General features: G+C 34.7%; 1 protein-coding gene across 4 annotated transcripts in view; it reads right to left on the minus strand.

Moving 5' to 3' along the window:
- Window positions 1-14,211, minus strand: part of TDRD3 (tudor domain containing 3) — a 121,583-nt gene that overhangs the window by 2,778 nt on the left and 104,594 nt on the right. For all 4 annotated transcript variants that reach the window (XM_087757644.1, XM_087757645.1, XM_087757646.1 and 1 more), the window contains one exon: window positions 2,955-3,091. In XM_087757644.1, the coding sequence (XP_087613770.1) occupies window positions 2,972-3,091 (120 nt within the window). In that variant the 3' untranslated portion in view covers window positions 2,955-2,971. The remainder of the gene's footprint in view (window positions 1-2,954; window positions 3,092-14,211) is intronic.

Below are 14,211 nucleotides of genomic sequence, written 5' to 3' on the forward strand. Positions count from 1 at the left end.
TAGAAGGCATCTCTTGCCTCTCATTTCTTTTTCTACCTGAGTGATCCTAGTGTTTTAAGAATCTAAGACCAATTTCATATCTTGACAACTACTTTTCAGTCTGAACATCAAATAGCTGTTACATTATTTTTTGCTGAAATGTAGCTGAGCCTAATACTGGAAATTTTCCAAATACAAACCTAAATCTGATAAAACAGCTAATTAAAATAGCTAGATTTACCAAATCATTTTAATATAAAATGTATAAACTTCTAATTGACTACATTTGAGCCATTTAGAGAGTTTCCACTTAATTAAAGTTCAAGACAATTCAGTTATTGCACCCAATGAAGATGGCATTGAATGTTTTGATCTAAAGGGAATGAATCTTCCTATCAAGCAGTAACTTGTATTTTCTCATAATGAATTGCTGTTTACAGTGATGACTATTTAAGGTATGTGGAACTCTTACAATATTTGCTATTTGTATTGTAGAAGATAAAGTGCGTAATATTCCAACAGAGTTAGACTTAAAAAAGTAGCCAAAATTTTCCAAGTTTAAGCTGTTACTGATTGTACATTGCACTGGGTTAATAAGTTCAGTTTTGGACAACGAATTGGCACTATCTATCTAACCTGAGAAGATGTTGAAGTAAACAGTCCTGGGCCAAAAGAAGACACAGAAAATACCTCATTTCATCAACTGAGGAAGGGAGTTTTAAATTATAATGAAGAAAAAGAAGGATATATCTGGAAGTATTGTCAATAAAAGATGTAGTTTTTAAAGCAAAGTAAGCAGTTGCTTAAAAACTATATTCAGCTTCATGACACATTTTCCAAAATATTTCTTGATTTTTTTTTTCCTGGATGAGAAGAGTCCATTGCTACTTTATTTAGAGATGTCTGACAGAAAACAACAGTATTTGAACTGGGGCAGGGGAAGGGCTGTAACTGTTTATTTTTATGGGAGGTAGGTTTTGATACCGAGTCTGCTGTCCATTTAAATCGGGATCTTGTTAGAATCTTCAAAGCAAGGTATAAGAAAACCTGCAAGGAACAACCACCTATGCCTTGGAAAGGTTGTTCCTTACTTGCCAACAATTCATTCACTCTTTTTGAGATACAGGAGTTACTATCACTCTCTCTGGATGCCTGTTTTCCCCCCCTCTCCCAGGTGACCAAAGTCAAACACAGTTTTCCAGATTTATACTGTAAAATTAGAGAACTACCAAAAATATTACCAAAAGACACAAAAAAAACCCTCCCTGGTTTTGACTGCTGTCTACACTGAGCACATTTCATTCAGCTGATCGCAGTGACACTCCTCTGAGCCAACTGAGCTGGTACAGAACTCAGCTCAGTGCATATGCCAGAATTATTTCTGCATAAGTTATCTCATGACATGTTTATTGCTAGTGATTGATACACTTACTTAAAATAGAAAATCAAATTATATGGGCAAAAATAGAATAATTATCACCTTGGCAAGAGTCAGGAATAAATTTTCCTCTTATATTGACAGTACTCTCCCCAATGAAAAATGTATTTTAGCATATGATCAAAAAAGTAAAATCATGCATTATTGCATGTCAGAAATATCAAAAGCTGCAGACATCAGCATCACCTATTAAGCCAACTAAAGCTGGAGGACTGGAGCAAGGAAAGGAACTAAAGAGAGCTCGGTAAAAATAAACTGGCTAGTAGGGGGAAAAAAAAAAAAATCAGATTCAAGACAGACACATTATACATATACACGAAATAGCATGTGACTTTACAAAGCTTTCTTTATTCAGGACAGACTTTTAGTCAACATTTGAAAATTAAGTATTTAGAAGACCCACAAGTAAAATGAAAGCAGTACAGCACACTTGATTTGTTTAGTAAAAGAATTATAACTGTTTTATCTGGCTGGCCTTTTTTAGATTTCTGAATGTACATATCAGATGTATTTTCTGAGGATGATATATAATCCCTTAATTTCTGCTAAGTAATAAAGCATAGATGCAAGTATATCCTCAAGATTCAGAGTATGGTAAATATTCTTAGGCCTTGTACCTTCCCATTCAATGGTAAGCTCACAGATTTTAGATTTTACTGTTGCAAATTCTCCTTTCCATGCTAAGCAAAGCAATAGAAAGAATATTTATTCACATAAGTGGCTCATAAAAAGTAGAATATGGGACCTTGGACAAAGACAGACAGTACTGAGTTCAGCATGGACTGCAGCCACTTATTTCAGAGAAGAAGTTGGTCCAATGTATGTTAATGAGAGAAGCTTGCTGCTGCTCTCAGGTGAAAAAGTATCAAGTAAAAACTTGCTCAGATGACGTGAGTCCTTACATAAAGCAAAGTTAAAAAGCTATTTGCCAAAGTGTTTTTATTGCCTTCCCCCTTCCCACAAGTATATTCTCCTCCTACAGCCACGAAATCTGGAAGAACAGAGATACACAACTTCTATCATAAATATACAAATATCCCTAAAAAAAATTAGAAGCAATATGCCAAACATATCTTTCATGCAGGTGATCGCAAGAAGTGGTTTCGGAACTAAAAAGACACAACCATAAAACTTTCACTTAAATAAGACACTGAATTAATATCAGTAGTTCTCCGTAGGTGTACCAATCACTGCTCTGTGCTTGCTCCTTATAAACAGATTACCACTAATAAACAAAGTAGGTCACACATGTGCTATTGTTTAATACTTTTTTTTTTAAATGAGAAACAAGGTTTTCCTAGGAATTTTAAGTTGTCTATTTGCTTGTAAATGGTGATTACAGTAATTCATTTGTTCAAAATATTAATCATCTGCAACCCAATGCTGAAGGTTCTTATACAACCAACTACTGGCAAAGTTGTAGAAAGTTCTTTCACAAACATCACAAAGACTGAAGAACACGGAAGTACAGAACAATCCAGATTCACTTTTCTTGAAATCTAAACCCATAAATAAAATGTCAATATCATATATTTACCTTTTATTTCTTATTAATCAGTTTCTAGCTCTTGGGGGTTGATAAAATTGTTGAGTAGGTCGTGTGGACCGTCTTGGCTGACCATCACCTCCTCTGCGGAATTCTAGAGTTTGCTCATATGTTTCTTCTTCCTCCTCCTGCAGGTAAATAGCATTGTTTTAAATGGAAGAGTAGATAAATGCATTATACGTGAGTAGCTATATGCATACATACATACACACAACACACACACACATACACGCATGAATGAATTCATGCATACATAGCAACTGCTGCTTCTGTGCTGATGACCACTTAATAAAATAAGTGAGAAAATGGAAGTGGGTATTTCAAACCTAGGACAGCTAACAAAAACAAGATGGAGATTCTCAAAACTCCATCCCCAGGGCAGGAACAGCAGTTATTAAATATTTGCAGAAAAAAAAGCATATATATTAAAGCAAAATTATTTTCCAAGAGTCATACAGGCAACAAACTCAAGAAGCAAGATAACCTCGATTAACCTGCCAGGGCAAGAGAAATATCAGCTTTTGGGAGTTTAGAAATGTGTGTGGAATGTAATAAAGGAATTAGGAAATGGAAGTGCAAGGAACAGCATCTGGCAATATGCATACTAGAAACACAGATCTGAAACAGTAGATAAAAATCTGCAATGCAGTAATACTGAAAAAAGCCTACAAGTATAGTGGACAGCAATTTAGATATGAATTTGCTATGTGCAGTAATACTAAATATAACTTCTGAATAATGAGAGCAGAGGTAACTACATATTTGCAATATTGCCTTCGCTCCTAGGCATCTCAATACTAGAAAGATATTGAAAATTTACATGGAATTCGGAGGAAAAAAAAAAACCAACAACAAAAATAATCAAGAGACTGGAGAATGATTTACAAAGGAAGATTAAAATAGCTACATATTTACTTTGGTCAAGAAATACTGAAAGGAAAAACATTCATCTGATGGAATATTTGAAGGTGGTACACATTAAAGATAGAAAAGAATTTTAAGAGCATTAGAGTTGATAAAGAGAAATAGAAGAAAAAATTATAGGCTGAAAAAAATTTTTAAAAGTTTCTGAACATGAGTATGAGTGTCAAATGGTGTCTCAGGGAAAGAGTTATAATTTTGTTTCTTTAATATCCTAACACTACACTGTAGCAGACACCAGCTCTAGAGGGAACATGCTGTAAGAAATCCACTTTTGGGAAAAAGTACTGAGTATATAACTCTTAATTCCTTTCATTCACAACATAGGAACATACAGAAACACAAACCAAGAACACCGATTCATTAAAAGTTTGTCAACAATTCCAACACCCAGGAACTGTCTTAGAGTGCAGCATGCATATAACAAAGAGTAAGCAAGTCCCAGCAGTAAAATATTTCACTATAAGAGACAGAAAGGAAAATCTACAGCCTAAATTTCTTTCTGTTGTGAAAAGTCCTATCTTACTCAAGAAACGTCTCGTCCTGAATCAGCTTGAATATCAATAAACGTGCATTTTTAAAATAACAGTTACACACAACCATATTCCTCATGGTAAGGTCTCCTATTTACAGGGCACGTCTATGGTCATAGCTATATTTCCAGAACAACAGATTAAGCCTTACTACAGAGAGTCTGCAATAACTGTAGAAGAAAACAAGTTTTCACAACACAATTGAATACAACGTAATTGATTTATATCTTTTAGTTTCACTGTAGCCAAAGGCTGAGAACCATGAAATTCTGCCATAAAACTTACTTTTCTCAGTGCACCTCTTTTGCTGCTTGCAGCACTATTGAGTCCCTCATATAAAGAGGTTCAATGACATTGATTATCCGAAAGAGAAAAAAAAAAAAAATAGAAAAGCAGATGTCTAACAAAAAAATCCACAGTTTGCAATACTGTTAGTCCTAGTACAAACCCTCAGCTTAGTATGTGAAGTAATCACCCATCACTGACAACACAATCATCACAATGTTAAAAGGTAAGCTAGATGCCTGAAGTGGTCTCAATACCTTTAGCTCTTTCAGTATACTCCAGGAAACCTGAATAGCTGAAAATAGCTCCATGTTATTTGCCAAAAGAGTAAAGAAAGACTTAATTGCAAGTTTTCTTAAAATTCTTTGCCAAAGCTTCAATCTAACATAAAAGACCTTACTCTTCAAGAATAAATTGGTGAACTTTCATGTGCTCAATATTTGGATTTCTCCAAAACTTGAAAACTAAATGGCATATATGCATGACTGAAAATTTAGCAACGCATACTGGTGTTTTCAAGGGACTGTAGTGAATTAGACATGAATCTTTTCTTTGTAACCTTGGTAGTCTTTGTTCAAAAAGAACAGAAATTAAATAGTTTAGCGTATCACTTCTCACTTGCAATAGCCAACCTCTTTCTCAGGATAAGTATATAAGTGTAAATTTCTAGAGCAGCAAATCTCCATCAAATCTCACAGTTAATGTTGCTGATCTTTTGAATTCAGTAAAACTAAAATTTGTCTTTCACATTTCTATTTTGGTATAGTTGTCTTTACACATAGAATGAAAAGCTTCAGATGCATGCATTCCAATTCAAGTATTTTTATTACAATAGGCAAGAGCGAAATGTGAAAACCATATTCGCTTTCTTGGGGCTCTGAATGAAATGAAAGCGAGCAATGCAGCAAATGATAATAAGAACAAATGAGCAACAGAACACCTTTCAACTGTTCCCTCGTTCTTCTCTACGCACAGCGGCTCCCCACACAGAGTTACTGATCATCTTGTTGAAGTCTGCCATCTTCTCGTCCGATGACACATTGTCATTTGTTTCTTGGGTCTTACCTATTCACTTTTGATCCTAATTGGATCTAACATTCTCCAAAATAACAATTTGCCAAGCCATATCTTTATTAAATGTTGTTTCTTGTTTTGCAAGTAATTGTATTTCTTCCACCATTTCTTGATCACTGACCCTCAATCCACCACTGCTGATCTTTGACCCTTTTTCTATTGTCATTTCACTTCATTTCATTTTATTTCCATCTTAAGGATTTTTTCTGGGTTCATCTTTATCTCAATTTACTTTAAAATCTCTCCACCCCATGCTCAAAACTGCCATCCCTCTTCTGCAACAGCATCCACCCTTTGCAGGCAAAATTTAGTATCTTTAATGTTCACTTCCTTGATTTTTTCTGTTCTTCAACCTAGAAACTTCGGCTGTCTACATTTCTTCCATTATAACTCTGCAATTAGGTCACGCATCTTGCCACCAACTCTATTTTTCCTATCTTTCTCACTGCTTGTTTTCAATTTATCAGTTGCTTGTGACTCATTCTAAATTACTCCATTTCTTACTTTCTTATCCATGTAAGATCTAGATTACATTTTAAAAAGCAAAGGTGGCCACAAATCTCTCTTATAGCATCTTCATTCTCCTTCTATTGCCAGTTGAGGTTTCATATTAGTACACTACTCCAAAAACGTATATATTTGATTATCTCAATCCTTCAGCTTATTATTCATTATTTATCTAATATTCCAGGATCCAGGACTGAATTTTCTAGTACTTGCACATTGCCTACCTAGGGCTATGTACCCTGAGATTAAACGATACTACTAAGCACAGATGCAAAAGATAGCAAAAACTGGCAGATCCATAGGAAAAAACAAGGAAAGGTTTACAATGCAAACAATGAAATGCACAAAGAAATTATTGCAGTAACAGGTTAGAATGACATAAAATAGAAGGTGGAGGATGTCAGCATTCTTTAGGTATTTAAAACAAGATGGTGAGCAGGGAAACAAAAGTCATTGGGAATTTCAGCTCCTATTCAAAATTTTGCCATAAAAATCTGCAGTTACTTTTGATATTTTTGTTCCATCTCATAAGACAGATGAGAACGAAACAAGTGTAAGATGGGAATATATGCACACTCAGTGCTTTTATTTTGGACCCATATATTCTGAAGAGCTTGTATCACCACCATGCTTTACCAGCTGAGTAGAAGTGAATCAGCAAGTAACTTGAGTCCAGTCAAGTGACTACCAGCATGCTTTTACACAAAAAATTCAATGGATTTCATAGCTGCAGAATAAAGTTGTAAATCCAGCATTTAAAATACTTTAACACCCAATTTACTCTTAAAATTAACAATATTAGAGCAGCATAAATTTATATTTCATTAAAAGCTTTTTCATTGAATTTCAATTGCAAGACTTCTTTCAGTGCATTCAAAAGAACTGTTTAGAACCTTTTTTTTAAAAATACAGTCCTTGAAGTGAATATTTACTGTATAACTTCTGAGAACAACGAATACGTGGATGACAGTAAAGAGCAGGAGAGAAGTTATGCATTACACAAAAACTTTGCTGAATGTTCTGCTCATATACATTTAGGATGCAGTTGCAAGTCAGAGCTGAGCAGCTCCAACAGTTTGCCACCTACAAACTAGTCACCTCTGTCTATTCCTGCTTATGAACAAAAAATTCTGCTCTATTCACTGGGCCCTTCCGCTAAGGCTTTTCAATTATAGCTCTCTGTGGGCTATTAAGGGATGAGCACCAGAGCCTGTGCAAGGAGGCATGAAGGAGCAGTGTGGGGGCAGGTACCATGGGACAAAGGAGAGACAAAAGGCAAACAAAGCAGAAGACATTTTCCATTTCGGTAATGTCAAACCACTGTTTCAGTTTAAGCTGTAGTTTTAACTTCACCCACATACTCAATGCATAGAAAACTTGCTGGACTCAGTACAAAGAAAGAGTGCTGGCTGCCTTGTAAAATGAACTTTTCTTTCTTGTGCATTTCAACTCCCATTTCCCAGTCCAGATTTAATGCCTCTTTGCAGTGCCCGCTATGCTGGCAACAGCTGTCTCCTGCTGTTAACACACCAAGTGATCTCCTGTTTTGCTGGTTAAATTCCTTTCTTACAACTTGCTTCTTTTACCTAATCATCCAGTGTTGACCTCCTTGAGTACTTTAATCTTGAATTTTTGCGGTTTCCACTTACCTGTGCTTGTATCAATTGAAAACAGATTGTAAGATCTTCCGGAAGAATTAAAAAAAGAAACCAAACAGAAAACCCAACCACACTACGGCCATACTGAAAAATTCAGAATTTTCCTAGAAAAAGCTAAACTTTAAATATTTAAATTGCAATATGTTATATATCCTATATTTGTAAGGAAAAAACCAAAATCATTGGCTAAAGTGTCTACAGTATTCCCTTAAACTTTATCTGAATACTTAAATGGATTCTTAGAACTCCATAACAATTAAGAATGAAAACAGGATTTTGTGAAAAAATCGTTTTTGTCATTTAATAAAAGCACAAGTTTTAAGTTATATAATCTTAGAGAGGCTTTGGGGCATAAATTCAAAAAATACTATCAAATGAGGCGTGAAAATGCCAAGTAAAAGAGAAATTACCACTAATGTAGATTTTTCAAGGACCTTAATCAAGTACAGACTTTGTGACAAGAGCACTTTTGAAGTGTCTATCACAGAATAATTCAATATATTTTCTCTTGATCAATTTTCTTTGCAAGTTATGCTTGTTACTTAAAATATCAGTTCCTTTCACAGAGTAATCTTCTCACAGAGTAATCTCTGTGAGTCTGCAGATGCTTACCATTTTTTTTTAAAAGTACACAACACATCTATATTAGACTGGGCCCATGGCCATACAAATTTCTGAGTGAGAAGGACAAGTGGGATTCAAGGTTATACTGCTAGACCTGCATAGAGCTGACCCCTCACTGCTATCAGATAATTAATAATTAACTCTGAGCCCTATTAATGTGCCTTTAAAGCAGTCGGGGTATCATTACATTTTTAGAAAAATATACTTTTAGTATGCTCACACATACGATGTAAGACATTGCCATAATGTATCACTGATGACTAAAAGTACACATAACCAATTGTAAGGATATGGCTGTGTTTAAACCAAAAGCGTTACTTTTTAAAAAAAAAGTTATAATGCAGTAATTTCGTAATCAAGTTTTTTTTTTAAATTAACCTTTTAATATGCCATTTAGAATGTTAACGATAAGATACATAATTACTATTGTTACTTAACTCTTGCCTGGATCTTTTGAAGTGTGTCATCATACTACAATTAAATCTTCTATAACTAAACAAAGGCATCAACTATGTGACACCCTTAAACTTACAACCTAATTCTGACACGTAGGCTGTAGTGCCATAGACAGTTGCACCAATGTAATGTATTGCTGCTACTGCAACTGTTTTCCTTTCTCTTCTCCTGCACCTTTTTCATCACTCCTCTTTCCACTTTTCCTTTCCTTTTCTTGCTCAGGCGTACAGTTGCAACCTTTAACTAACGCAAGTTCAAAAGGCAGGATGGTCAGCATTAGGGAGGAGGATCTGCTTCCTTCTCTCAAAGCTGACAGATAGCTGGTCATCAGCTCAGTCCATGAATTCGTATTACTCCTAGTCACTCTTCAAGTCTTTTCCCATCAAAATAATCTTGTGCAATGTGCAATTAATCTGCCCTTATTCAAACTTTATGCATGTGTGAAACAGATTTTGCCATGAGAAGCACTTAATTAAGAACAAATAGAAGTATATGAAAAGGATAATGACTTATGAGCTGAAGTGGAACTTACACCTTCTTATCAGAGTATGTGCATATTTCTGTGTGTGCATGTCAGAGAACGGTCCCAAAGTTACTATTTAAACACAAAGAGTTAAAACAAAACCTACTCAGGACTTTTTCATTTTTAAGTTAACCCTCACTATCACCCATGTCCTTCTAATACACAATCATTTTTATAGTATAGAGTTCATTGGTTCTATGTTTTATGGTTTTACTTCTCTTAGTAAACATGACCTGCTCCAATTTTTTAAAACTTTAACAGCATGGTAAGTTTTTTAAATTTAAAATCATTGCAATGGATTGTAAGCAAATTTAGAACTTAAAATGGATTGTCCAGATTTCTAATTAACTTTAAATTATCCTAAAGACCAAAACCATTAACTTCTAATAAAACTGGTAACTTTACATGGGACTTGTGAAATTAAAGTGAGAGAAAGCCAAAGAGAATTAAAAAATAAAGAATCAGATATTTCTTCATTCTTGAATCACAAATGAAAGGGAAAAAAATGACAAGACATATGAAAGGCGATACACATTTTCTAACTCACAAAACCAGAACAATGACATTCAAGCTACATTCATTCTTTCATCCTTCCCCATTGTCTCTATCTCTGTCTTTCTCCATATACATATTTCTAGGTATCCAGATATATTTTACTGAGGTGAGCACTGTATCTTCTGTTTCGATGAGAAAGTTTTTGATATTTAGACTATTCTTAGAAAAGCATATAGAAAACCTACAGAACACCAAGAATACATCTTTAAATCATTCAAATAAATGCAAAACAAAAATCCCAAAACATAAAGAAAATGTTTACATGTGCTTTTTCAAATTTTTCTCTCATATTGAGAAAGTACTGTTTTAGTGTTGACTTCTGGATACACCCATCAAGTTGGTGAACTACAGGATATTTAATCAATAGACTAACCAGCATCTACTGTAACATATGGAAACAGTTGCACTGTTCTAAAACAACAACAAAACAAAAAAAACAGAAAAAAAATGAAAGGATCATATACATCGGAAATGTTTGGCCTTATTGTCTAAATGGATTTTTTTTAAAAGAAATATACTTTTACCCTAAATTGGTAAGAATCTGTTAAGGTCTGCTCAAAAAGAAAATATTTTCATTTTAAAGTAAATTTTGTCAAGAACTTTTAATTCAATCTAATTTTAAGCATCTAGCTACATATGGGACATTACAAGCATTAAATAATTAGTACAGGTGACATACATGTGTATAAACGCATATACGCTACATGTATAGTACTCCATATGTAACTGATTTGACTTTTACATCAAAACCATCAATAGCTTTGCTGAAGCTTTTAGCTTTGCTACCATAAAATATTATATTATACTATACAATATAAGACAGTAGTGACAGAAATAGCCATGTTAAATGTATTACGGGAACCTACTGACAGACTTACTGCAAAATCTTAACATAACTTTAATTGTCCTTAAAGGGATACAATTGACTTGCTGTATGGTACTGTATAATTTACTAATAACCTCCTGAGACTTTAAACTGCAACTACACAGTTATTGTTTGTTGGCATTCTACATGCAGCCAGAATAATTCCTACCCATTTATATAATGTTTTAACCTACTATACTAGTGCCATCCTTCTCCTTCTACTGTTTCTCGAATTGTATGAGATTTTGATGTACTGTGCAAGTAAAACACTACATTCTACTTTCAAGCTCTGTACAAAGCCTTTTATGCAACAGAGAAATTCAGTTAATAGTTTCGCTAATGCAGGAGTAGACAAATTCAAAAGTTACTAATAATTCATTAAAACAAACTTGCTGTAATGTCATCAAAAAAATCCCAACCAAAACCTATACAAACAATTTGTTTCCCTTATTTACACTTAGAAAAAGGAACTGATCCTTATGAGGGTATGTGTTTGTCTCCACTGAACACACAGAGGCCACAAGTATGTTCCTAACTGTGGTAGGTAAAACTAGGTGGCATGGAGCTACACCGTAACATATGTTGCTTTTTCATTTTCAAAATAAAAATTTCAAGACGACCCTTCCCTGAGCAATCTTTTTTTTAGCATCAGAAATAAATTAATGATAACAAATCTTTTCTGTTGACTTCCACTAACCAAACATCAGCAGTCAAATAATTTTACATTTTCTTGGCCAGTTTTTGTAAAATTCTACAATGCATTCTTCAGGGCCAGCAATTTATCAACTAAAGCCTTATTACAATTAATTTAAGATACTAAATTTATAATAAATGATTCAGTAATCCTGAAAAAATTGGATATACACTATTAACATTTTTAATTAGATTTATCTCATTTTTCCTCTGCTGACAATGTAAGTTGCGACAAAAGCAGCTGAGCTTTAAACACAGCTAATTTTTAAATGATTCTGTTAAGACAATATACTTCATGAGTTTTGAGTGAAGTAATAACCATTAGATACCAAGCGACAGGAAATTTGTAGATTCTTCAGAAAAAAAAAAATCAAGAAATGGAAAACAGATGGACAGACAAGGAAAAGAATTACATACTTAAATCCAAGACTACTAAAACTAACACAACAGTTAAGTTGGAATCAGAGATTTCTTTGTACTTCACTGCTTTCCTTCAACTCTGAAAACAAATCACTCATTTGTTTTATAAACAGACTACATTCCAGTTACATTTCCATAAAACTAGGATAATGTAAGCCTGGGGCATGATTATCCCACAGACATTTTGCTAGCCTATCTGTTTCCCTTAAGGGTATTGCACAGGTTATTCATACTTGCAGTCATTCCCTGTGGCACACATTAAAAGAAATGTGCGGCTCTTCTTGTGAGGTTTGTGCTTGAAACAGACATACTCTCCTGCAAGTTGGCACTATGTTCTCAATACAGAAAAAAGTAATGAATTTTAAAAGTTTCTTAGAAATACATATTTAAGCCATTCACTAGCATTCAGTAAAAGCTTCTTCACATTGAGTAGTATCAATATCAAACTATAAATATTTAAAGGTTTATTTTCAGTAATTTCTAAAAGAAAAGTAGATACACTGAAGTGAGATCTGCTATATAAATAACATGCAACCAGCAGACACACAGAGTTTTCTCAATTCAGCAAGAAGAAAGCCATAAACTGGAAGTGGTAATCTCTTCAACAAAACACATAAATCTAACAACATGAAATCAGTAACAGTCATCACTTTACTCCTTATGTGCCATATAAGGAGTAATCGTGCCAGTTTTCAGAAAAGAGCAGAAAATTAGGGGTCCATCTCCATCTCTCTTACCGCATACAACTGTCAGCCCTTCCCTCTCCCCAACACTTTGTTTTGGTTTTGAATAAATAAAGTATTCATCCAGTTTGTCAGAACATCAAGTTGAATGAAGAAAGGTCTGCAAAGGTCTACTTTATGCTGGTAATACAGACACAGGCCTAAACATATAGCAAAAAAGAATACTTGCAGAGAATTGGAAAAAAAATTCAGCATTCAGTTTCTTTGCACTAAGTGCACTCGTAAGCAAAACCATGCACTTCCATATGGGGGAAAAAAGTATTTGCTGTATTGTTGGACTTATTTTAGTATGTAATCAGAAAATTCTGCCAACAAAAATTTCAGAAAGAAAACACTAACTGATACCAAAAGAAATTATCTAATGCTTTGTTGTTAGGGCACGAAACCATTATCAAAACCTAAACAGGGAAGCAGTGAGTTTTGGTTACATTTTAGGTGAAACAGAATGCTGCATGAGCACACTCACCCACGACAAAATTTGGCATAGAAATCCCCAACATCAAACACACACGTGTATATCCAGTAAACAAACGCATATGTGATTTTACTTGTGAATGACTGACTGCAGAAAAAAAATTCAGAAAGTAAAACACGGCAAAAGGTATTTAAGTAAATGTACAGAAAAATTTTAAACATATATATCCCAACTCCTAATTAAAAAAAAAAACAAACAACCAAAACTGCTTACAGGTGGTGCAGGGACACAGCTATTTAAGAAAGTCTTCGAAGTAAAACTGCCCGTGAAGCAACTCAGAATAGCCCCATAAAAAACAGAGTATCTTAGCCTCAAAGTCAGGACCTCTACATTAAGTATATGCTGTATGCTTACATTTTTAAATATCTGAATTGCACTCATTTTTTAATTATTAAGCACTACTTAAAAAAAATAAATAGACCATGTCACCTGGCAAGTTCTGCAACAGGATCAAAAAATTATGATGGGCAAAATATGCTTAAAAACATTAGGAACTTTTTAAACTGCTACAGGGTAGAACAGTTGGCAGCCAGTCACAAGTGGTGTTCCCCAGGGCTCAGTACTGGGGCCAGTTCTGTTTAATATCTTTATCAATGACCTGGACGAGGGGATCAAGTGCACCCTCAGTAAGTCTGCAGATGACACCAAGTTGGCTGGCAGTATTGACCTGCTGGGGGGTAGGAAGGCCCTACAGAGGGATCTGGACAGGCTGGATTGTTGGGCCGGGGCCAACTGTATGAGGTTCAACAAGGCTAAGTGGTGGGTCCTGCACTTTGGTCACAACCACCCCACGCAACGCTACAGGCTTGGGGAAGAGGGGCTGGAGAGCTGCCTGGCAGAAAATGACCTGAGGGTGTTGGTTGACAGCCAGATGAATATGAGCCAGCAGTGTGCTCAGGTGGCCAAGAAGGCCAGT

The sequence above is a fragment of the Nipponia nippon genome, unplaced genomic scaffold (assembly GCF_047370975.1).
Source record: "Nipponia nippon isolate SJK-2023a ecotype South Korea unplaced genomic scaffold, ASM4737097v1 scaffold_2, whole genome shotgun sequence".
Lineage (NCBI taxonomy): Eukaryota > Metazoa > Chordata > Aves > Pelecaniformes > Threskiornithidae > Nipponia > Nipponia nippon.